At 52.7% G+C, this 23,614-nt stretch overlaps 1 protein-coding gene across 3 annotated transcripts in view; it reads right to left on the bottom strand.

Annotated features, from left to right (window-relative positions):
- The window catches only part of PLCG2 (phospholipase C gamma 2), a 142,882-nt gene that overhangs the window by 21,980 nt on the left and 97,288 nt on the right, over positions 1-23,614 (bottom strand). For all 3 annotated transcript variants that reach the window (XM_036993778.2, XM_036993779.2, XM_036993777.2), the window contains 11 exons: positions 21,457-21,561; positions 20,312-20,401; positions 19,558-19,733; positions 18,138-18,338; positions 17,361-17,480; positions 14,113-14,293; positions 12,524-12,595; positions 9,042-9,151; positions 6,257-6,353; positions 4,845-4,911; positions 2,790-2,947 (listed from right to left, as the gene is read on the bottom strand). In XM_036993778.2, coding sequence (XP_036849673.2) covers positions 2,790-2,947; positions 4,845-4,911; positions 6,257-6,353; positions 9,042-9,151; positions 12,524-12,595; positions 14,113-14,293; positions 17,361-17,480; positions 18,138-18,338; positions 19,558-19,733; positions 20,312-20,401; positions 21,457-21,561 — 1,377 coding nt within the window. The remainder of the gene's footprint in view (positions 1-2,789; positions 2,948-4,844; positions 4,912-6,256; positions 6,354-9,041; positions 9,152-12,523; positions 12,596-14,112; positions 14,294-17,360; positions 17,481-18,137; positions 18,339-19,557; positions 19,734-20,311; positions 20,402-21,456; positions 21,562-23,614) is intronic.

Below are 23,614 nucleotides of genomic sequence, written 5' to 3'. Positions count from 1 at the left end.
AAACAAACAATGGCTACTGAGGCCGCCCCCGAAACGCCCTTCCAGGCAGAGGACGAGAACACAGCTCTCCACACGAGCAGGTCGGGGGGCCGCTCTCTTCCGTAAGAATGCCTTCTTCACCCACGAGTGCCGACGGAAACCCCGGGGCCAAAGTGGGCCTCGGCCCTGACCAGCAAACAAGCCTTTAGGGGAGCTTCAGAGCGGCAACGACCACATCGGCAGGACAGAGCTGGACAGGACTACAAGCTCCAGACTCCGCCCTCCCCCGTCTGTGCGCACCCGCCCTTCACCAGCCCCTCCATCTTCCTGAACGTCCTCGGGAACAAGCAGGCAGGTGAGACCGGCCCAGAGCAACAGGCACAGATGTCGGTCGGACGGTCAACAGCCAAATGCTGTTGGGAAACTGAGGCCTTATTTATTTTCAATGTTTAGGTATTTCCTCCCAGTCCTTGTATCAACGTGGCTTTGAACGCTTTGCACTCGTGACTTTCACCGTGGGGGTGTTTGGGGACAGGAAACCCCACAACACACATCACCTCTAATGACAACAGAACCGATGAACCGAGAGTGGGTGGGACACGCGCCACCTCACACGCAGCAACTCTGGCCGCACTCGGCACAGCAGCTCAAGATGAGATCCCAGCTGCTGCTTCCAAATCGTGTAACTTCTACTCCCTGACCTGCAGGCTTCGCCCCCCAGGCCGTCTCAGAATCGGGAGGCCCACAGACCTCACGGGTCAGGCTGTGGGAACTCGCTGAGAGGCGCAGCTTGGTGACTGGACTTTCGCTGTCGAGGGAAGGAAGCCAGAGACAGTAAACTCACAGAGCCCTGAGCAGGTCCGAGGGCCGGGGCAGCTGTGAGGCCTCGGTGGGGAGCTCCCAGCAGGGGGCTAAAGCCTTGTCTCACGTTGGTTCCAAAGGCCAGTTGTGCCTGGAGCCAGAACTCGGCCGATTCTGCTGACTCCTGTTTTTCTAACCCTCATATGCAATACTAGGACTTAAAATATTTTTTTCCTCATGAAATCTTAGCAGACATAAAAACCAATTAAGGAGGAATGTAGCTCTAAGGCAGAGAACAGCAGCCCTGTTTCAGAAACCATCCCTGTGGAGGATTTAGTGGGGGCTCAGGGGTGGCGGGGAATCTTCCCGGGAAACTCCCTTTTCCCCCATTAAGAGAAGCAGAGGCCCAGGATGCACCAGGCAGAGGGTGTCATAACCAGGCCCTTCCCCACTGTCAGGTGGCCTGGATGCCGGACAACAAGGTCTCCAGGGAACAGCGCCTAGGGCTTCTCACCAGGGCTCTCCTCCATTCTCAGCTGGAGGGACTCAGAACCCCAAACACTAGAACATGCACAGGAGGGTCGCATGCTGGCACACGGTGCCACACAGGTTTCAGTGAGAAGGCAGCGGGGGGTCAGGGATGATCTTCCTCATAACCCCCAGGACAGTGGCGCCCCCCTGTGGCTCAGAGCAGTACTGCACTAGGGGCCCAAGCGGGCAGATGAGACGGCCTGTCAGAAGTGGGAACGGCCTTGCTGGCCTCAAGTGCATGGTCCACCCCAAGTAACTGGTGAGGGTGTGACCAGTCCTGGGCTCAGGACTGTCACCGGGCCTGTGACCAGACTGGGACAGACAGCGGGCCCTGCCAAGGAGGGCAGCATTCGACCAGCTCTCTCAGAAAGTCTTCTGAAGAAGAGGCCTTCACGCTGGGGTGTCGAATGGGTAAGTCAAAGGGTCTCAGGGGACCAGAGACTGGCCAAGATGGGAGGCCCTCCAGGGGGAAGGGAAGACCAGGCTGCCAGTGGGTGACCCTCCGAGTACATGTGAGGAGGGAGACTCGACTGCGCCCAGAGGTCAGAGGCACCCAAAGAGCAGAAGATCAAAGGCCCTTTGAAATCAGGCCTTAGGGTCAAGATCTGCCCTAGAAGCAACATGGAAACCCTAAAATTTCTTCCTAGTTGTGTGGCCACAAGAGAGAGCAGATGGAACCTTACTCTCTCACCCAAGATGCAGCTACACATGCAAGATACAGTCTCACCTGGCAGGGATGTGGCGGTTGGATGCCGCCGTGACCCTGCTGTGTCAGGCACTTGGCACACGTCATCTCATTTCATCCTCACTACATCTTGTCAATTAGGTATTTGGCTCCTTGTTTTACAGACAAAGAAACTGAGGCCCAGAGGGGTGTAGTTACTTGCCTTGGGTCCATCCCTGCCGGCTGTGAACTCGTCTGTAAAGCTCCTATTCTTCACCAGAACGCCACCCTTCGCAAAACACTCCCAGCCAAACACTAATACTCCAGCTAGGAAAAACCCTAAAAGTCCACTCCCATCTAGAGTGGGAGCCCCTCCACAAGCATACAAACTTCTGGAGGGGAAGAACAGGGTCTTGTCGAGGATGGGAGTCCCAGGTCCCGCTGAGGGTCCCAGCAGGCCCAGCAGTGAACGCTTGGTGGGGAGGATACAAGCTGCTCTGAACAATGCTTAGCAACAAGAAACCGTTCGAAATGAGGAATGCAATACTTTCCTGCTGAGATATGCAGGGTCAGACAGGCCCCAAACACTGACTGTCGGGGCGCACACTCGAGCCTTCCAACAGTACATCCTAGAGCCCGCTTCACAGGGGCACCTCTGAGATCCCTTTCCTCTCTGGGACGGGTGGCTTTATCATCCGAACCCACTCCATCTCCTCCTTGCTCCACCTGCTACCCGGGCCCCACAGGAGCCTCAGCAGAGTGCCGGGGCCTGAGGACGCCAGGCCCACCCAAGCCCAGGTGAGCAGGTGCCTACCTTGGTGTCGATCTTCCAGGTGATCTGCCGGATGCTCTGAAACCACTCGAAGAGCTCCTCCACCCTGTCCGTGGCGAACTCCACCGGAGGGTCACCCTGCTTCTTGGGCTCCAGGATGAAGACGAAGGCCTTCTGGTTTTTCCCCTGGGGGGCTTTCACTTTGGGAGGGAATAACAAAAGTCCTGGTCAGCCTGTGCGGGGGCCACAGGAAGACCAGACTTCACACGGCCCGGCCGCTCCTCTCATGGACCAACCAAACCGCCACGGCTGCATCACACTCGGCACGGCCTGGGACGCCAACCTCACATCGGGTAGCATCTGCCTCCTGGACGTTCCTGCCTGTGACATGCAGCAGGCTGAGGACTGTGCTCCGAAAAGATGTGTCCACATCCTAACCTCCGGGACCTGTGAATGTGGCCTTACTTGGACTAGGTCTTGTGCGTAAGTGCTTAGGGATCCTGAGATGAGACAGGAGGCCCGAAATCAGACAGGGAAATGTGAGACACAGACACAGGGAAGATGGCCACTGAAGACACGGGCAGAGACTAGAGAGATGCAGCCATGAGCCAAGGATACCCAAGGATGGCCAGCAGCCACCAGAGACAAGAAGAGAGGTATGGAATGGATTCTCTCTGCAGGGAAAGTATTTTCTAGATAAGAAAATTAGGCAATGAGAAGAAAAATTATCTGCCAAATAATATCACTAGCTAAGATCTCTGAGCTCTAATATGCCAGGCAATATTAGATGCCGCCGTGACCCTGCTGTGTCAGGCACTTGGTACACGTCATCTCATTTCATCCTCACTACATCTTGTCAATTAGGTATTTGGCTCCTTGTTTTACAGACAAAGAAACTGAGGCCCAGAGGGGTGTAGTTACTTGCCTTGGGTCCATCCCTGCCGGCTGTGAACTCGTCTGCCTAATCCTAAAGCTCCTATTCTTCACCAGAACGTCACCCTTCGCAAAACACTTCGCAAAAAATCTAAGCAGATTACATCCACTGTGTCTCACTGAGTCCTGATCGCACCCTTTGGGGGTACTCTTTTTATGCCTGTTTGACTGGGGAGGAAATAGCCTCACTGAAGCAAAGTAACACACGGGTCACATAGCTAGTGGGGGCAAAGCTAAGGCTCTGACCAAGCGCCCTCTTCACCCTGCCCAGGGCCGCACATCTGTGCTCTGCAAAGAGGGCCTGGGAGATGATACAAAGCTCGGCGGAAGAGAAGGCACAAGCCCAGAACGCCCCAGGCCCGGCTAGTCCGTTGACTCACTGCAGGACCTCGGGCACGCCCTGTGGTCACTTAGGGGCTTGGTCTTCTCTTTTGTTAATTGGAACAAAGAATCCCTCTTCTCTGTATCCAGCTAACGGACTGATGGGCTGCAGGGAGCATGGAGGGCTGCTCAGCAAAGAAACCTGCTTGGGCTTCTTGCCAGGAACATCCCTCCTCATTGCCTCAGCCCCTCGTGTGGGAGTACAACTCGCCCACTTGAAAGCACGCGCAGTCGAGGCCCAGGAAGCCCCGTGCAAATCCCACGCCACCACCACTGTATGAGCCTGTGAGGCCAAGGCCATGCCTTCACTTCTCTCCTTGCACCAGACTCCAAGGTGGGCAGGCCAGGTCTCCTGGTGCCCGGCTGAGCAGCCAGGAAGCTATGGTTCAGAAAGGAGAAGAAGCAGGCCCAGGGTCTCATAGCGACCAAAAGGCAGAGCTGGGCTTAGAACCAGACATTCCCAGCCCCATGCTCACCACAGCCCGGCTGGCGTCTCTGCTCCTCCTAGAAAAGCCTGGGACACCCGGGCAGATAACAGCTGGGAGATACAACAGCCGACATTCGTCTCACATTTACGACATACCAGCTCTGGCTTAGCACTTCACAGATCCTAACAGCAGACACAACACTGCAGTGCTTGACCAGTCTGGCCTGTACCTGGCTTCGCATCCCAGTCAAGGCTACAAGGACTGAGCAATAGCCGCCTCCCTGCCTGGGGCGCTTCTGAGGCCCGGCTGTAGGGGATCTGGGTGGAAGTCAGGCTAAGACCACGTGGGCACGTACCAACGTTATAGGTGTTGAGATCCAATATGCCTCTGCAAAGAGACCCTAAGGGATTGTCTTCAATAATCTGCGAAGAAACAAGACATAAGTCACATTAGACTTAACAGGAATAATAAAAAGACAACCAGTTTCCAAAGCACACCATTTAGCGGAGACACTGCCTGTGGAACTGTTTAAAACGCATTTTCATTACAGGACACATCCGTGGGGAGAGAGCTAAATAATGAAGCACGTTGCTGCCAGGGACCCAGCAGTGAGCAGGTGCTGGCAGGTTCGGCGTTTCATTTTCCAATCCGTAAAAATGTGCCTTGTGAATTCGAGAACAGGTTTTTGAAGCATTTCTGTAGATCTGGTTTCAAAAAACATCCTAAACATTACTTACTCTGCCATTATTCTGAAATGGCACTACCTGACCATCTGGCCTCCTGAAGCCCAGCTCCAGAACCTTCTGCACCTCCCGTGTCCTGTGGGAGCAATGGCTGCGCTCCTAATCTGGCTTTGAGGCTCTCCAGGCCCTGTCAGCCTTCCAGCTCCACATGCTGCTGCATGTCTGAACCATCCCAGCATCAGGTGAGGTGGAGAATACCTCAGTCTGAGGGGAGCTGGCAGAACTATGCATTTTCCCTTGCTTGTATTCCCCCACCCCACCACCCCCAAGGGCTAATGCTGACTGTGTAAGGGCAACGCAGTAGGCCCGCAGCCAGAGTCACATCCCTGCCTCATACTGAGGACACTGTACACAACCGTGTTCCTGCTACCACACCCTTGCTTAGGCTGTACCTCCCACCTGGAATTCCCTTCTGCTGGTGTCTTATGTTGAGCTCTAATTTGACTTTTAAGACTCGAATGCCCCTTCCTCCATGCAGCCTTCCCAGACTGCCCCAATTCCCTGCGGAAGTTTGAGCCTTAAAGAGTCCATCCCTGGTGCAGTGTTGTCACCTAAAAGCAGGTGAATCATCAAGCCTTCTGGGCAAGAAGAGGCTGGCAAACAGAAACCAGGTTTGCAATGTCACCAGGAGGGCCTCAAGTCACCTTCTACTTAGGCCTGCTTGCTTATGCACACCAAGCACGTTCCGCATGTCTGGCTGGCCAAACTAAATGTGTTTCATTTGCAAGCTGCTTTAAGCAAAGGACAAATTCCCCATTTGGCCATTTTCGCTCAGGAGGGAATTGTGCAGATGCAAAGCCTTCCGGCCCAGCACTACCTGATTAAAACATGACTGGCTTGTCACACTGACTTTCCCCCACAACAAGTCAGGGACAATTCCAATTTCTCTGTCACTGTTGTCCCTGTTCTGGTGCTCCACAGAGACCACACAGCAGCATGTGCACAACGTACCCACTGAGTTGGCTCAGTGGATGCCCCGTAGAACAGGACTGGCAGGTCCCTCTGTGCCAGGACTGAGACTCACCTGCTTTTCCAGCTCCTCCACGTCAACTGTTGAAATGTCCTCCACATAATTGGACGGGAAGTACTGCTGGATTCTGGTTCCATAGTCTCCTTTCCACCTGGATAAGGAGAGAGAGCCTGCCCGTCAGAGCCCAGCTGCCATCGGGGGCCAAGTGGCCAGGTGGCCAGAGGTGGTGATCATTGTCTGTGACTACAGAGCATTTCAAAGGAATCCTCTGCTTTCTTTTTATCAACAATGAGTGATTGGGGGTCACCATCCTCCCCTCAACATAATCTTAAAATATGGTCAAAGGCACCAAAAGTCAACTGTTTCAATGCTTTCATGGGACAGCAGGGGCTGCGTGAGGTGACAGCTGCAGTCTCGAGCAGGCCCGACCCCACCTCAGGGAGGGCTGTGGCCCCAGGGACTAGGGCGGGAGAGAGGTGCTTCTGGGTCCAGGCAGCCTGGAATCAACCCTGCCAGCAGGCCCGCAGGCTCACTGCACCCCAGCCTCTCACAGGAATGACCCTACTGCCTCCCTCAGATTTTACTGGGATTGCATGAGCTAACATATGCTGAGAGCTTTGGACAGGGCCCAGTGTATACTAAGGGCTCCACAGTGTTGGTTCTCATTCACCTGAGACACTGCCCCCAGCCTTCTTCCTACCTCTGTGCAGCGCTAATACCAGGGGATGTGACCTGTCTACAAAGGTGTCTCGACTCCGGGCAGTTAGCAGTTGTGGGCACCTCCAAGATTCTCCCCCAGGTCTAGTCCTGGGCATGCAGGGCCACCCACTCACTCCATCCAGGCTCTCCTGCAGCCACTCTCTGCAGCCAGGGGGCTCTTTCCTGAATGCAACCTGACCACACCACACTGACGGCTTCTGACGCTTTCAGAATCAAGCCCGGGCTCTTCAGCCCTGCATTGTCTTCCCAGGAGCTCTTGGACCTCAACTCCTGCCTGTGACTCAAACTTGACACTCATTGCCGACAACCTAGCACAAGACCATTCCCTTCACTCTCAAATGCATCCCAGTTTGGACAAAAATTATTTGGTCTCCCAGCTATACTGGAACCAGTCTGGGGGAGACGCAAAAAAGGTGGTACAACTCAAGCATCCCACCAGGTGGCGCTGGTGCCACCAGAGAGGAGGGGACGTGAGGAGCAGTTTACTGATGCCTCTCACCAAAAGCACTTAAGCTGGTCTCTTAATTCATCTCAAACACGAACCTTGGAAATCTGGAGAATCCACACCAGTGGTGTGGAAAGGCATGAGGCGATTTCACACATGGAAGAGCATGTGATCACCCGGGCTTTACCCACAACTCGATTAAAGTCAGTCACCTGCACCGACAGAACTGGGACCTCAAGGAGGCAGCACGCAGAAGCACAGCGAGTGCCGTCAGGGGCCTGGGGGTAACCCGGGCTCGGGCTGCGCCACTCGGGGTGGGGGGACCTAGGGGGCAGCACACCTCTGTCCTGGGGAGAGGCGGGTGGACAACACCATGGCCGGCAAGCTGGGGCCGCGAGCCTGCAGGGAAGAGCTCCAGGGACTGCAGTGGGGAGAGCAGAACCCACCGGGGAGGGGACACCAGCAGGGGGGTGCTGGTGGGGAGGGGACACCAGTAGGGGGGTGTAGACATTGGGGGCGAGGGCAGATATCAGTGGGAAGTGCAGACAGAAGCCCCAAGCCCCCACTCCAGCCTCTGCAGATAGGTCTGCTGTTATCTGTTTTTGACTCTGGGGATCCAAGTAAGATTTGGGTTGGAAAGAGATTCTCCAAATTAAAAAAGAAAGAAGAAAAGCTTTACAAACCTCTGTACCTAGTACACGGGTAAGGCTAAGGGTGTGAGACTGGCTTCCAGCCTCACCTGCCGTGTGGCCCTGGACGCGTTCCTGTATTTGTCTTTGCCTCAGTTTGGTCATCCGTTAAATGCAGGTAATGACCGACCTTCCAGGGTCATGTGTGCACTAAACAAGTTATTTCAAATGAAGTGTTTAAACAGTGCTCGACACACAGAGACACTCTGTTCGAGCTGCTGTTCAGATCTCTGAGCAGGTCCAGCTATGTTGTAGAAGGACGAAGCAGCCCAAGCTGTGAGCAGCTTGGCTGTCCACCAGCATTCCGGTTATGACCAAGTTCTTACTGTTTCCACGTAAAAGCCACCCCACAAACCACCTGCCTGGAGGGATGGGCAGCAGATTTCCCTTCCCAGGTGACAAGGAGGAAGAAGTAATTAAACCCTAGCATACCCTGGTATCTCTGGCCTAAAAATGTGCCCTTTTCAGTCCAGGCTAGGGCCACTGCAGAGGGGACAGGACTAAGCAATAGCATAAGAATTTAAATTTAAAGTAACGCATAAGCTTGTGAAACAGAAAAAGCCTGCACTATTCAGCAGCTGTGCAGCCTTGGAGAGCTCATTCACCACAACTATACAGGGGCGATAATCACAGCCAGAGATCCACACGGCTGTGAGGAGGATCTGCTAAACAGTGTGTGAGAGCAGTTAACACAGTGCTGGGCACACAGTAGGGCCTCAATAAACGGCAGCTGCTGCTATAATTGTAATAATATACATATCATGTGACATGATAAACGGTAAGATAGTCATAATTGTCATCACTATTGTTTATCTGCTTTTCCCAGTAAGGCATGCATCGAGCCACCTTCCCAGAGGAGGTACAAGGGGTCACAGTCTGGAATTGCATATAAAGTGGGTCAGAGCTCAGCCTGCCCCTGAGTCCCACCACCAAGAAGGGACAAATCAAGTTCATCTACTAAGCAGCCCGGCCTCGCCAGCCTTACCAGCCCCCGGGCTCCTTGGAGACGTTGTGGATGAGGGCGCCCCGGCAGAAGCTCAGCTCATCGCTTTGCTTGGCTTTGTAGTCGTACAGAGCTTTCACGGTTCTCTGAGGCTTTCGGGGAAAGCAAGGAGGAGAAGGTCAGGAGGCTGAGGGCAGCCCAGGGAGGCGGCGGCCTTCCCCGGCACAGGCGGTTCTTGAGCAGGAGGCTTCAGTCCAAGGTCGCAGTGCCATCTGCTGGCAGAGGGCTGGCACTGCAAAGGCGCCGTGGCCCCAAAGTCAGCAGGGAGGGACGGGGCCTGACCCGATGGGAGGCAAGGGCACCCCGGCGGGGACCCAGGATTGCCCAGTTTCCTCAACAAAGAAAGGATATGCCTTTCAGATTAAGCCTCTGACGTCCCCAGTGACCATGCTCGACAGCCCTCCCAACTCAGGGTCCACGCCACTTCCTGGCCAGCCCCAGGCCCCACCGGTATTTTCACCTCAGCCAGGGGTCCCTGACTAGACCCCTGCAGGACACTGGCATTGTGCCATTGCACCGAGGCGCCCCTCCGTGATGTTCCCCAGGAGTGGTCTCTCCTCTGACAGGAACAGGGCAGACCTCAGCGTGGGCTTCCTCTTCGGTGAACTTGTTTTAATGCCTGCTGCTCGGCAAGCATAAATCCCCGGCAACATAAACACCCCACAGCAAGTAAATACTAACGGGAAGCCTCTTACACTGTTAAACCTGTTTCCATCAGCAGCCGCCCCGCACTCCAGCCAAAGAAATAGGAACGAGATTTACAAGGAATCCAGGAAAACTGCTCCTCCGCGCGCAGGCTAGGGGGTCAGGCATGCGGGCTCAGAGCATTGGCTGTGCCGCTTAACTGGTCATGTAACCCTGGGGCTCTCGGAGCCTGTGTCCCCATCTGTGAAATGGGAATTAAAACTTCACAGGGTGGCTGAGACTATTAAACGGGGCATCTTATATAATGAGAAAATGACGATGGCTGGCGTTTCCTAAGTGCTTCCTGTAATCAAAGCACCGTCCCAGGCCTTTTATCTCTGGTCATCTCCTTTAATCCTCACAACAGCCCTAAGAGGTAGGTAGTAATGTTATTACACCCATTTTACAGATAAGGAAACTGAGGTACAGAGACATGAAGTATCCTTGCCCAAGGACAACCAGCCGGTCAGTGGCTGGGCTCAGAAATGGAACAATTCATGTGAGTTACTGCCACAGTCGTGATGTCCCACACAAAGCCCGGCGGGCTCTAGAAGCGGTGCCATGGGAACCCCCAAACAGAGGCCACCCAGGACTCCTGCCCTCCCCACCTGCAAAGAGCTGGCACTACCTGTGCATCTTGCTTCAAGGGTGCACACAGGACTAGAGCCGCATCTTTCCTCACGGAACTCCACAGGTCACTGCCGGCCACCAAGGCCACAAAAAAGGTACAGCCAGTGGTAAAGGGAAATGTCATACAACAGCTTCTAGCAGGAGCAAGTCTCCACCCTGATAGATGGCAGGGGAGGTCCTCACGAACAACACTGGATGACCACATCGGTTTGTGGCACGGCACGGTGACTAAGAACACATACCTTGGAGCCAGCCTGCCTGGGTGCAAATCCCAGTTCCACACCCCGCTAGCCATGCGACCTCAGCAGTTATTCAACCTCTGTGCACCTCAGTTTCCTTACCTGTACAATGGGCACAAAAACAGTACCCACTGCATGGGCTGTTGTGAGGACCAATGGGTGGTCAAGTGCTTAGAACAACGCTCAATATGCAGTTATCCATATGTGTTACCTATTATTGATCTGGTTATTCCACTTCCAAGAACTCATCCGAAAGAAATAATGCAAAAAAATGCCCAAGCCTCATGCATGAGGAAGCTCATTTTAGTTTTAATAGAAGAGGCAAGGCTAGAGAAAGGGTCCAAATGGCCACTGACAGGGACATCGCTAAGCTGGCACAGCCACCTGGAATATTTTGTAGCATTGAAAACACTCTTTTTTTTTTTTTTAAGTTAAAATTGCAATCCATGTATTTTCACCTAAATTACCTGGCCTACCGGGCTCAACAAGAATGGTTATTAATAAGATTTGCTGTGGAGAGGAAACCTACACATGACCGAGCAGCAAGTGAACAAACTAGAGTAAAAATGGCAGGCGTGTGTGGTGGTGACTGTAAAATTCTTCGGCACATCACAAGAGAAGACACAGCTACCACATTTGTATGGTGGGAACAGGCTGAGTACTTTTTTGTGGCCAAAGTGGGTTTTTTGAACCCCTTGGGGTCTGCCTATGCCCCAGCTTTTGGGACTTGCCTTTTTCTATAATCTTGTTTTCCAAATAAACTCTTAAAGTTTAAAGCTCAAAACAACAAAAAGTGTTTTTAGTTGTCACATAATTTTTCAATCATAATAATAGTAATCATTTCATGTGGAGGCACTCACGAGAGTCAACAGCTTACAATCAAATTCAGCATATAATTGTGTTTTACTTCCCTCACTTCGTCTAGGAAGAATTTCTCTACAACTTGGTTTCTTTACCAGGATTTTTAAATGAGGAGATTTCACATAAAACATCCAGGTTATTGGCTTGTCTTGAGACATCAGAAGGCCCGGCCTGCTCTCTGAAAAGGCTACGACCTACTGCTCATGGGGGGTGGCTGCCCTTGAGATAAGGCACGTGTTCCTCAGTTTCCCAGTCCCCACCATCCCGACATCTGGCTGTCCTGAGGCCAGGCCATTCCCATTACTTCACGTCTAATAAGTTTTTGCCATTAAGTTGGGTCCCCTAACGCATTTCACATATAGCTGCTCTTGTTCACAACTTCTCAAGACTTCACTTCATGCTGAAAGGGATGTGCATTGGCCAAGGATTTTAAGTCAAAAAAAAAAAAAAAAGAAATTCATCTCTAGCTTTTACACAGAGCCCATCAGCAGGGCCTCTTCCTAAGTGAGAAGTAGACACAAATCATGTGCCAGACGGCCCCCCAAATAGAAAACTGGCCATCTTTCTTCCTCCGCAGGTTTAAACTAAATTTAAGATGAAATGAAAACAAGGGGAAGCTGGGGGCTAGGAGCAAATCCATCCCTACCTGCATGAAATTACACAACAGCCCAAGTGGGCACAGGAGATAGCGTTCACGCTGCAAGGAGGTCAGTGAACCAAACAGAATTTATAAACACCACGGGCTCAGTCAGCGAGCAGGAAACATTTGAAAGACTTTTAATTAGAAGCTGTTTGGCCCAAAGGTGGTTCACCTAACCTCAGAATTTTAGGAAGGCACAGTCGAATTGGGATGGAATTCTATTAATCTCTTCCCTGAAACCAGACATCATATTGTCAATCAACATTTCCCCACCACCACCAAAAAATCTAGTTTTTGGGCCAGGATTCCCAAATGTTCCCTTGCCCTGTTATAACTGGGGGATGGACTGCATGCCAATCCACTGACTGGGTGACCGTGGGATGGTGTGAACTGGGGGGTCGGTACTGTACCATGGAAGGATTGATTTCGCTGGGATCCACATACATTCTGCTGACATCATAGAGGGAGTTTATATCTCTTTCCTGGAAAAGAACAAAGAAAAATAAATGGAACCATCCAAGCTCCTGGGACAGCCCTTACACAGAACAAGGGTTCTAGCATCCTTGCCATTTCCTACCCGCTGGTAGAGTAGGTGAAGCCCCGGTTTACACATACCACGTGGGTGGAGACAGCTAATAAGAAGCTCCCGAAAACTTGGAAACCTCGTCCCCAAGCGAGAGGCTCCTCTGCTGGCCTGATGTGCCGGGTGCGCTGCTCCTTCGTGACGACAAACCCAGAGCTCCAGCGGCACGCTGGAGCGGGCTCACTGCTTGCAAGAGCCCATCCATCATACATCTCTTCCTGCCCCACATTCAATGTCCATGGCTTGAAATCGGCCACCACGGAAGTATTTACACCATGGAAATTGGCAAATGCCATAGAACAGGGCTTCTTTCCCCTGGGAGAGCTAGTTAGGCATTTGCCAGTACACCCTGGAGATCCATCCTGCCTTCCCTCACCTCTCCCCCTGTCCCTCAGAGTCACCTCAAGGTGGGTGCCACCCGTGCTCCCTTGACTGGAGCCGGCTTCCTTCACAGCCCCTGTGGCTGGTTCCCTCCCATCTCAAGACCTGGAGGTTTGGCTCACCTTTGCGCCCTCCTAAGGCAGCCTTCTCCGGCCTCTCTGGCTTCAGTCTAATGCAGCACCCACTGCTTACCCACCATCCTGTCCTGTTTTCTTTGCTGTGGTTCGCACTGCCCAGAAACACCTTATTTATGTGACTGCACCTATGTCATCTGCAGCCCCGTCTAGAACCCCAATGTCCCATGGGCAGATGGTCCCACCGTACCCCAGTAGCTAGAACAGTTCCCAGTACACAGTGAGTGCCCAGTAAATCCCTTTCCAATAAGGTAATGAATCCATCGGGTAGGCAGTGGGGTGGGGAAGCAGATCACGTGTCTCCCTGCTCAGAACCCGACCCAACAGCCCAGAATGAATGCCAGCATCTCACGAGGGCCTGGCAAGCCCTGCACCACGCAGCCGCCCGCCCATCCCCCTCCCTAGTCATTTCTACCCGCCACCCCCCGGCTCACTCCATTCGAGCCGCGCTGCTTCTTCTCCAGGCGCCTCAGCTCAGCACCTCCGTGCCTGCTGCTCCTCCTCCCCCCGCACAGCTGCACGGCCCCCTCTACCTTCTCTGCTGTCTGCGCACGTGCTTTCTCAGTGAGCTCTCTCCAAGGCGCCCTTCAAGAACAGAAACCCCCTCCCTACCACTCGGAATCCTCCTTTCCCTCTGCCCGGTCTGTTTTTCTCCATAGCCATCTGAGGTGAGCTCCGCGTATTTTATTTACCTCCTAAATTTACCACCTGTCTCCCACACTAGACTGTAAGCGGCATGAGGGCAGGGTCTTAGTCCACCGTGTTCAGTTTTGTACCCCCAGGATGTACAGCAGTACTGGACGTGGGAAAAGGGTTCAGTAAAATTGCTGAATGAATCCACAGATGAACTATAACCTCGGACGAGATGCCCCCCCAAGCCGTGAGCGAGTCGGCCACCTACCATATTGTAGCGCTCCAGGAGCTCGGGGGTCACGGGGTAGCGCAGTCTCATCTTTCGGTAGAGCGCGTGCTTCTCATAGTAACTGACAAGCTCCACGAGGCTGTCGAAGTAGGCGGAGGTCCCCAGCACAAAGTGCTGGCCGTCCCGGTTGATACGGCAGTGCTTCACCTTGCCCCTGGCCCTGCAGCGGGGAGAACACGCGGGCTTGACGTGCCAAGGTCCCGGAGGCCGGACAACTGCTGTGCAAGGCCCGCCGGTCAGAAAGAACCTAGTTAGCCATCCCTGGGGGATCACATAAATGACGGGGAATACAGGGATGCGGGTCTTTTCAAAACAGACACCGAGGAACCTGAACCTCAGAAGATACACTGCTGAGCGACTCAACAGCTAGTTCCCCTGGCCCGTCCTCTCCGCGCTGACACAGGGCTTGACTTCGGGAACATGCTAATGTCCAGATCAGGCTTGGCAAACCACAGCCCACAGGCCAAATCCAGCCCACCCCGTTTCTGTAAATAAAGTTTTATTGAAACGTGGCCACATTCATCCGTCTACGTGTTGCCTACGGATGCTTTCATTCTCCAATGACCATACGGCGTGCGAGGCCTGAAATACTTATTCCCTGGTGCTTTACAGAAAGGTGTGCCGGTCTACTCCAGAACTCAGGGACCTGGTGCCCAAACCCTTAAATCTTATCTTCAGTGGCTCAGCTAGTGCAAAAGTGGAATTTTCCTTTTCCAAAAGGACACAAGTCTTTTATTTCCTGACCCATTTGAAACAAGAGGCAGAAAAAAATCCAAAACAGAACAGACTCCTCAGTCTTATTACCTTTTATCAGCAAGAATAGACACACACTTGCAAAAGTAAGTTTGGGTCCAAACCTTACAGCCAAGAGCATCTTTTTAAAACAGTCTAACAGCATGGCTACTACCAGCAATCTACTCATCTTTTAAAATCTTGCACCATGAGAGAGACTTTTTATTGTTTAAAAAATATCCTTTTAAATGATTTCTTCAAAAATCCCTTTAAAAAGAAACTCTAGAAGACATCTCCTTCAGTGGCTTATTGGTAGTGGTATTTCATTAAATTGTTAATTTTTTAAAAAAAAGCAAAAAATACTGATGAGTACAAAAACAAGCTGCATAATGAAACCATAGTATGGTCTCATTTGTATTTTTAAGAAATGGAACAGAACAGCCATACAAAACATGGCACTACGTATTCTCCATAGATACATTCAAATGGATGTTCTTTTTTTAAAAGTCTCGGCGGAGACACCAGCGAGAAGGCTGCCAGGACAAGGGCTGAGATGACACGGCCCACAGGGGGCTGTAGCTTTCACTGCCAATCCCCCATTTCTTCAGGAGGAGAATATATTTACATAATTAAAGATTAATTTTTAATCTTGCACAAAGCTCCACAGGGCCGGGAGGCCCTAGGGTGTGGAGGTGCAGAGCCAGGGCAGGTTCTGGCTCCTTCCCCCGGTCACCTCGCGGAGCCTGCTTCCTCCCCACCGTGGTGGGATTGGCTGCAGCTGTCTCCTGGCGAGTGGGACTTCCGCCTGTCAGGCAACCCCCTGGTCAGCCCTTAGTAATGTGTCCAGCACCCACAGGGTGCTCAGTAAATGAATGATTAGGAAAATGCAACCAAGATGAAGCCAAATCAGGCTTCTCTGGGCAAGAGGTGAATCAAAAAGAGAGACAGGAACAGGAACGGGGCAGGAGAAGGAGTTAGTTTGCAGCCTCCTGGAGTGTGTGCCACAGGGCAGAAGCAAGTTTCACCTCATAAGCATCTCAATTTGCAGCCAATAAATCCCCCCACCCTTTTCCTGGTCTGTCTCAGCTATGGAGTTTGGTTTCTGCCACTTGCACCCAAAGTCACCCTGAGTGACAGAAACACGGTACTGCTCGATCCCCAACACCCAGCTCGGTGGCTGGCCTAGCAGATGCTCAGTGAGGCATGAATTCCCAATTCCCAATCCAGGCAGAGGCTGCACCACTGAGAGCTTTGAGGAAAAGAGCAAATGGCAAAGGCTCAGTGCCCAGACGCCCAGGCGTCCCTGTTGGCAGCACGAGGAGCCGCGCTGGCGGGAACAGGCACAGACAGCGGGTCCTGAGAAACAGCAGTGACGCTGACCGCTGTGCCACCAGCCAACAGCAGCTCAGGGACCACGGGGTGGGGGCCACCCAAACACCCAGGCGGCAGTCTGGGGCGGTGGCCGAAGGGGACAGCCAGGGCAACAGGACCGGGGCCCCTTCTGTGGAGCTGGCACCCACCATCACCGGGCGAGAGTGAGGGCCCAGAGCCGCCACCTCCTCCCATTTCTCATAAGCAGCAATCTGAATTTCCAAGTGAAATTTCTCAGTTTGTAACATCATCAGTTTGTGACAGACACAGGCTGAGCAAAACATCCACAGACCCAATGTGGCAACAGCCTCTAGCTTGAGCCTCACAGTGACGAGGTCCTAGGCTTTGAAGGTGGACAGACCCACATCTAAGATTCCAACTCAGCCCAGGACTAAGCTGGGGGACTCCAGGTGGGTCACTTGACCTCTCTGGGCCTGCATCTCCTCACTTGTAATAACTGGATCTACCCCTCATGGGCCACAGTGGGCACTGAACCAGATGAAGCCTCCAAGGCAGCTCAGTGTCTGAACGTCAGGAACTCAGTACACAGCGGCCAGGGCTCTGTGACCTCGTCAGGAACACACTGGCACAGAGGAGAGAGAGGGGCGGTCTGACGGCCTGCGTCTGAACCCCCACGACACCGCGCTGGTGGATAAATTAGAGGACCGCCGTCCCGCAGGTGGCTGGTCCACAAGGCCTTCCCACCAGCAGTGTTGGCTGGCAAGCACAAACGGGAGGAAATCGGATCTCTACCACCACCGATCCGGGCTGCCAGGGCTGCCTGGGTTGGAGTCCCAGTTCCACCTCTTACCGGCTGCATGTTCCTGCGAGTTACCCAACCTCACTAGACATAGGTCTCCTCCCCTGAGAAACAAGCACGGTGGCCCCAGAGTTGTCAGAAGAGGAGTTGGCATCGAACGCATTACTGTCAAGAACACAGACCAGTGCCCGGCACGTGGAAAGCCCGTGGCAGCGTTAGGCTGCTCTCTCTATTACTGCTGCCACCACCGTTGCTGACGCCCTCGGGAGAGGACACTGCGGGCTGAACTGCCGCCTGAAGGTCCCCCGTGGCTCTCCACGCCTGACCTTGCTGAGTGAGTCTCCCTGGCGAGCCCGGTGCTTACCTGAAGGTGATGGCGTAGGAGTCGCTACCTTCCCTCTTCCGGATCAGGAAGGCCCCGTCCCGGGGGACCCTCATTAGCATGTCCTCCGCTTCCCCGCGACTCAGCCCATCGTAATACCACCTGCAACACAGGCCAGGGAACCGGCCAAGTGAGAGGGTCACCTACAGAAGACGAACTGCTGGCTCCAAACACACCTGACACGTGGCCCAGAACACGTGCATGTGACACGGTGGGCCTCCCCACCCAGAAAGGCCTCAGAAGGCAGCAATTGTTTAGAAGCCCACCAAGGTACAGGCTGGGGGGAAAACATTCGTGTAGTGGGCCTGCCTGGAGCACAAGAGAATAAATCGCTTTTCTGTACCCACCGCCTGACTCTAAAGGGCCAGCCAGGGCCAGCGAGCGGCAGTCACCCACAGGGCATCTCAGAATCAGAGGCAGGCAGCACAGGTACACAGTGTTGGAGAAGTTATGGTTTGGTTTTTGGTTAAAGATGTAAAGTACAAATTTTAAAAGGCAATCCATGTGAATATGACAAGTAAAAAAAAAAAAAAAAGTAAGTTAGATGATTTCCCCAGAAATGTGTATTTTAGTGGCCTTCTGCCTAAAAATTATTTTTTTCTTCGTTTCCAGAATTGTTCAACCCTTTGCAAGGCATAACTGGCACTCACATTACTGCATAAAAAATCAAGGAAAAACCCTCACAGTTTCCTTTCGCTTGCTAGCTTTCAGAACAGGAATGAGCTCTGACAAGCAGGAAGATCCAGGAAGATTACGTACGGCTTCGACTCGTGTGGGTTGGGGTTGGGCACGGGGTCGGTGAGCCGGAGCTCGAACTCGGCACAGCGCAGGTGCGTCTCGCGATAGTGCTGGATGAGGGCGTAGATGCTGGTGAACATGAGGTTGTCAGTCAGGTAGTACTTCATGGTCCCACCCTCCATGGTGGAGCGGATCCGGCAGTGCTGGACCCGGCCAGACCGCCTGCGGGGAAAGGGCCAACATCAGCGCCCGGGCTCGACCAGCAGGCCCTTCCCGCACCCGGGGCATCAGAGACCAGGTCGGGCCAGACCCGCAGCCAGGGCCCTGAGGGTGGACACTGCGTGTGGCCACACAGGCCGCCTCTGCTCTTAGAGCAGGCCTGGGACTTTAGCACAGGCTGGATTCCAGAACATTCTACCTATTTCCTCCACTCACTTTTACCTACATAACTTCCACTCTGGAGCCAGGCAGCCTGGGTTCAAAATCTGACTCTGCCACTTGAGAGCTGAGTGATGTTGAACAACTGACCTGTCCTCTCTGAGCCTCCGTATTATCATCCCTGTGGTCAGTCCTCACAGAGTTGTCCTGGGAATGCAGCAAGATCACACACACAATGTGCCCGGAATGCTATCTGGCTCATAGTAAGCATCTTATAGGCTTTGACCATCACTATCATTTGTATGTTGCCTTAATTTTTATCCTTTGGATCTCAACTTAAACATCACTTTCTTCACAATGTCTCCCTTGACCAGCATTACATTAGATCCCCTCTCACAGATTTTCATAGTATCTTGCATTTTCCTCATCATACTTATCACAACTACAATTAGGTATGATTTGCATAGTTCCTTTCTCACTGTCCACCTCGCGCAACAGACTAATCGCCATCAGAGAGACCTCATTGGGGTGCTCACTGCTAAATTGCTGTGCCTAGCACAGAGCAGGCATCAATAGTTATCTTCTAATGAATGAAGGCACAGATGAATGAGTGAATGACTGAATGAGAAAGCTCACAACAGCTCCACAAAATCTCTACTTTAGAGGCTAGGAGATGGAGATTCCAGGAGGTTGAGTGAACTTGCACGAGGTCACACCACCTTCTCCAGGGCCAGGACTGGGAGTAGGTGAATGAGGTCACATTGTCTTAAGTACGGGGTCAGATCCTGTCTTTATTTAAAATGTTGATATTTTGTTATCACAATTTTTTTTTTGCATTACTTTTGATTTTTTCACATTGACTATTGCATTGAAATACCCTAACCTTGATTACCATGTTTTTCAGGCCTCGCCTGCCTCACCCTTGCCCCACCTCGACCAGCTTGCTAACTGAGTCGGGAGTCGAGTCCAGGCCCGTAGAGTCCAGCCTCATCTCACACCACTCCCCACGCCCTCCATCCTGCCAGCTGCGAGGGGAAGGCGGCACGGCGCCAAGGGGCCTTACCAGAAGGACAGGGTGTAGTCGTTGGGGAAGGTCTTGCTCTCCCGCACCAGGAATGTCCCGTCCTTGGCCCCGGTCTCGGCACAGTATTCCTGCAGCAGCTTCTCTGCACTTACCCTCTTCTCCACCTTCTTGTGGAACCACTTCTCCCCAAAATGCAGCTCTGTGGGGGGCGTGTCCTGGGCCACAAGGAGAGGAGGGGCTTCTGAAAACCTGCACCAGACCCCCAGCACCTGTTCCCTCTACACATGCTGCCTCAGGCCCAGAGAACGGACGCTGGTCTCCGCTCGTCCCCACTCCAAGACCCCCTGCCTGCCTCCTAACTCCCAACAGACCCCCTTTATGGCAGCCTCCTGAAGTCCTGGGATGTGGGGTGAGGGGTCCCCATACAAGCCTCAGGTCAAATGTGCAGAAAATCTGAAAGCCACACTGCCCTAGGGGCTGCGCTTAAGGACCAGGTGAAGGTTTATGAGACCAAGGATGGCCAACAGCCTGAGGGCGGAGGGCAGGACAGCCCAGAAGCAGGCCAGGGGGCGGGCTAGGCAGAGCAGGGGCCCTCCAAGCGAGCAGCACAGGGCAAGGAGGCTCTCCCAAGCTCAGGAAAGACCCTTGAACCTCATTGGTTAAGCGCCTGGGCCAGCCAGCCAATCAGAGAACAGTGAGGCAGGCCCTGGTACCCAAAGAGGCGGCTCCTGGGGCTGAGGATGTCCCGGGCTGCAGGCCACAGGACCAAAGGGACAGTGAGGTCCCCACCCACCTGGGGCAGCTCCTCGTCCACGTTCTGTTCAATGTCATCGCTGAAGGACAGCTTGGCGTCGGCGACGGCGCAGTAGTGCCGAGTCCACTTCTGGAAAGTGACCCCAGCATGAGCTCTCCCTCGGAGCCTCCGCCCGTCAACACTGGGGTCCAGGGCCCCTGCCTGGCTTCACCCCAGCATTCACTGGGGACGCGTGTTCCCCAACGTTCAAAGACATTTGCAGTCACTTCACGGACACTGCCCCCTGAGATATTTCTCTTAAATCACCTATTTATTTTGGGTTAATTCGGCATTTTCAGGACCTTCTATACAGTGTCTCTGAGGGTAGATACAACTTAATATCAATTTTCTATTTCATGTTTATTTAATCTGAAGCCTCTTATGAATGGTGGGTTTGTTTTTTTGTATCCTAATGACTGTATTTTTCTATTTCATCCCCTTTTTAAGACTTTCGGGATTTTTCTCAGCCAGTCTGCCTAGAGACCCTTTCTTCAACATTGAATTGTAACCATCAAATTAATGGTTTAGTCATTAACTTAACCATTAATTTAATTTGTACCTTAATGAATTTTTACATTAATGAATTTGTACCTTAGGTTAAAGGATATGAGAAGTGGCATCAGTGCTCAAATGCCTTATCTCCCCAAAAAAATAAGGTTTCAATGGAACCGCCCCAGATTGGAGGATACCAAGGAGTCAGGACAACTAATTATCGAATCCTAGACTGGATCCTAGGCCAGGAAAAGGACGCCGGTGGACCAACTGGTGAAACTGGAATAAGGTCTTTGAACTAGAAGTTTTGAACCACGTTCATCTCCTGGCCACCATAATTATACTCTGGTGATATGCGATGTTAGTTTTGGGGAGAGCTGGGTGAAGGTTTATGAGACCTCTCTGTATCTGTGTGTGTGTGTGTGTGTGTGTGTGTGTGTGTGTGTGTGTGTGTGTGTGTGTAAATACACAGCATATTCTACTGAATATAAAATTATTTCATACTAAAACATCATTAAAACAAAAGAAAAATCAAGTTTCATTGTAACAATAAATTCACTTGGGTCAACGGGAGCAGGACAGGAGCATCCCCAGAGCTCCCCAGCAGGCTCGGACATGGGCAAGGCTCTGAGAAGGGCTGCAAGAAGTCCCACCTGGTCGATGGGATCCCACATGTACAGCTCTCCCTGCTGCTTGTGCTCATCTTTCTTGTCCTCCATGTTGACATCCACGTCACCTCGGGGGCCCAGCTTCTTATGCTGAGGGGAAAACATGCACACAGTCTGTCTCCCTGGAGACCCCGGCATGGGATGCAGTGAGCATTCACCAGCCGACTGGCCTCCATCGGCAACGGCCCACCCAGGACCTCTGCACGGTGTTCTCGCTGCTGACTTCTCTCTACCTGCATTTGGCTCTGGGTCACCTCCTCAGAGGAGCTTTCCTTGACCACCTGATCTGAAAGTTGCCACAGGTCCCTTCCCCTGTCACCACCCTGGTAGGTAGCTTTCTCCTGCGCTTAGCCCTGTGGGTATCTATGTGTCCACCTGTTTGTCTTCTGACTTCCCTGCTCGAATATAAGGCCTGGAGGGCAGGGACTTGGCTTGGTTCCCCACGGAACCTCCCAGGCCTGAACAGTGCTCGGCAGAGAGCACGGGCTCGATACCCCTAGGTGAGTCGGTGGCACCCTCCACGTGCCCAGCATTCTCCAGCCCACGGAGCGGAAGGCAGGAGCAGAGCCAGCCCAGCGGGCATGGCCATGCAGGGTAGCGGAAGGAGGCAGACCTAGGAGGCCTGGGTGCAGACAGCACAGCTGCTGCCCTTGTGGCTCTGCGACCCTGGGCAGGTGACAGCATTTGTCTGGACGGGCCTCCACCAAAGCCCCCTCACAATGTCTGGTTTTGAGGCTTCTCTCCTGAAGGCTCCGTCTCCCCACTAGACACCGTGACCCCATGGCTAGTAGGGATTGTTCCCAGTGCACCCTGGGGTCTGGTCACAGTCTAGGGGGTGCATCACATGTTCACACCACCACACTTTTACGATGTAACTCCCCCAACCTGAAGGGCACCGCTCCTTCTCTGCGGGGTCAACACCTGTCCGTCCTTCACAGGAACCTGTTTGTTATCAGTGAAATCGATCCGCCTCCTTCCACTAATGGCTGCCCAGCTAACCGCTCATATTCAGCCTCCCTGGCAGGTGGTGTGGTCATGTGACTGCATTCTAATGCACAGGAGGACCTGTATATAGCATCTCGTTGCTTACCAGAAATCGCTGGCCCTCGATACCCTCACATTTCCTTTACAAACTGAGGCACTTTCCCCACATGATGATGCCCTGGGGCAGAGCCATCACTATTTCCGTGTCATGGACCTGCCCTGAAGTCTGGGGAAGACCACAGACCCTTTCCTGAGAATAATGTTTATTATGATAAGAGAAATTAATTTTACTGAAACACAATTATTAAGCTACTAAATTAAAGATATTTGCAATATATAATAGGCGTGCCTCTTTATTAACATCTCATAAGATCTAGAGGCAGAGCTAATAACCACCATAATTTCAAAGTAGTGATGAATGCATTATTTTGAGGTATTTGCAACAAACACATGTGGCATGAAAATGTTCGTGATTTCTGTTGGTGTCAAAGCTCCCAGTGGCTTATTGCCAACATTCATAATGGAAGGAAATGTTAAGTTTTACTTACTGGTTAATAAAAATAAAGAGGCATATTTTTTCCCCCAAAGTTTACACAGTACACCCCTTCCAGTCTCTCTCTGATTCTTCGGGGGTCTGTGGGACCCCAGTTGAAAGCCCCTTCCGTGGGAGACTGTGGAATAAGAGGAGAGGACCCCGGGTCCCTGGATAACCTTTTGGGCCAGAGTTCCATGCTTCTAGAACCCTGTCCCTCCAATGAGAAGGAAATAAACTCTTGGATGCTGCAAGCCACCATCCATCTGGTCTTTTAATGTCTGTAATACAAATGCCCTAACGGCAGCCCCTGCCTGGCACTCTGGGGTACGACTGATCACTCCTCTGTCCCCAGAACACCTGGTACACCACCCACACCGTCCCCAGTGCCTTTCTGAGCAACCGTGCACTGCCAATCTGCCTCACCCACTAGACTGGGTGCCCCCGAGAGAAAGTGCCTGGGGCACAGGCACACCTCCTAGAACGTCCCACAGGCCTGACTCCAAGAGGGGCACGCTGCAGGTTCGCCAAAAGAATGAATGACTAATAGTGAGTCAGCATTTACGTGGCACCTACTCTGGAATGGGCACCATTCTAAGCCTCTTGCACATCCCTTCACAGTACGTT

The sequence above is a fragment of the Manis javanica genome, chromosome 17, assembly GCF_040802235.1.
Source record: "Manis javanica isolate MJ-LG chromosome 17, MJ_LKY, whole genome shotgun sequence".
Classification (NCBI taxonomy): Eukaryota; Metazoa; Chordata; class Mammalia; order Pholidota; family Manidae; genus Manis; species Manis javanica.
The sequence above is the reverse complement of the archived record's forward strand: the minus strand, read 5'-3'. Positions and strand labels throughout refer to the sequence as shown.